This window comes from Pyrus communis, chromosome 6, assembly GCF_963583255.1.
Source record: "Pyrus communis chromosome 6, drPyrComm1.1, whole genome shotgun sequence".
Lineage (NCBI taxonomy): Eukaryota > Viridiplantae > Streptophyta > Magnoliopsida > Rosales > Rosaceae > Pyrus > Pyrus communis.
In genome coordinates this window covers 10,722,377-10,723,908 of record NC_084808.1, presented here as the reverse complement: position 1 = coordinate 10,723,908, position 1,532 = coordinate 10,722,377, and the positions used below count along the sequence as shown (strand labels likewise).

Below are 1,532 nucleotides of genomic sequence, written 5' to 3'. Positions count from 1 at the left end.
TTCATTCAAGAAGGGAGAGAGAATTTGGTGTGTAAGCACAAGAAATCCATTTATGGTTTGAAACAAGCCTCAAGACAATGGTACTTGAAATTTGATCAAGTTATACAAGATTATGGTTTCATTGACAACCCGTCCGATGAGTGCATATATCTAAAATTCAGTGGGAGGCATTTTGTAATCTTGGTCCTTTATGTAGATGACATTTTGCTAGCTAGCACAAATCTTGCCCTACTCCATGAGACAAAGCTTTTCTTGTCTAATAGATTTGAGATGAAAGACATGATAGAGGCATCTTACATCTTGGGGATAGAAATTACCAGAGATAGGAAGAATAAAATACTTGGCTTATCTCAAAAGGTTTACGTTGAATGAGTTTTGAAAAGGTTCAAGATGCAGGATTGCAATGGTTGTGACATTCCTATGGCAAGGGCATACAAGCTAAGTAAATCCCAATGCCCTAAAACTAAAACTGAAAGGGCAGAGATGGCTAGAAGACCTTATGCTTCTCTTATTGGCAGCCTCATGTACGCACAAGTGTGCACTAGACCCGACATTGCTCAAGCAATTGGTGTTTTGTCTAGATATCAATCTAATCCAGGTTTTACTCATTGGATGGCTACAAAGAGAGTCACGAGGTATTTGAAAAGGACTAAGACTTATAAACTTTGCTATAGAAGGACCACTAATCTCGAGTTGATTGGCTACTCGGATTTGGATTTTGTGGGGTGTGCAGATTCTCTCAAGTCTACTTCCAGCTACGTTTTCATGCTCACTGGAGGAGCAGTGTCTTGGAAAAGTGCAAAACAAGGGGAAGTTGCAATGTTTACAATGCAGGCTGAATATGTAGCTTGCTATGAAGCCACTTCACAAGTTGTGTGGTTGAAGAACTTCATATCTAGCATAAATGTTGTCAAATCGATTGCTAGGCCCATTCAGTTATGGTGCGATAACAAAGCTGCTGTTTTCCATGCTCGAAACAACAAAAGGTCTAATGGAACTAGGCATTTGGATCTCAAGTATAAGATGATTCGCAAGGAAGTCATGAAGCAGCAAGTTAAAATTGATTACATTGATACTAAGTCAATGTTGGCAGATCCACTCAATAAAGCTCTTCCTAATGCATCGTTCCATGTGCATGTGAAAAACATGGGCTTAGTTTTCGATTTTGATGCATTGAATTAGTGGGAGATTCATGTTTTAGTTAGTTCCCTTGCATTGATTTTGGAGTTAAGTCACTAAGATTATTAGCTTTTGGTTGGTTCGTGAGTTTGGATTATAAAGTTTGAAGCATTTTCAGTTATTTTTATTATGATTTTGTTGTTTGTTTTATATCTCTATGTGGCTGTTTGAATGCAGTTATCAAGTAAAAAGTAAAGTTAATGCTTTAAAGTTACAAGCATTTACAAGATGATATGAAGAATATTTTCAGATACTGTTTTGATTAAAGGTAGAAAACTAAGGTATTCTGATTCAGTTACACTAGTCATCATGCTAGCACTGATTGGGTTTTTGGACATAAGGTTTCAGTCATT

General features: G+C 37.1%; 1 protein-coding gene across 1 annotated transcript; it reads left to right on the top strand.

The window, feature by feature from the left end:
- The first annotated feature begins 483 nt into the window (after positions 1 to 483).
- On the top strand, positions 484 to 1,182 carry LOC137736018 (secreted RxLR effector protein 161-like). Its single transcript, XM_068475366.1, has one exon. It carries the CDS (start codon positions 484 to 486, stop codon positions 1,180 to 1,182), a length of 699 nt encoding a protein of 232 aa, XP_068331467.1.
- Positions 1,183 to 1,532: the final 350 nt, after the last annotated feature.

Excerpts from the sequence above, each read along its gene's own strand:
- LOC137736018 (XM_068475366.1), top strand. The coding sequence starts at position 484 with ATGGCTAGAAGACCTTATGCTTCTCTTATTGGCAGCCTCATGTACGCA.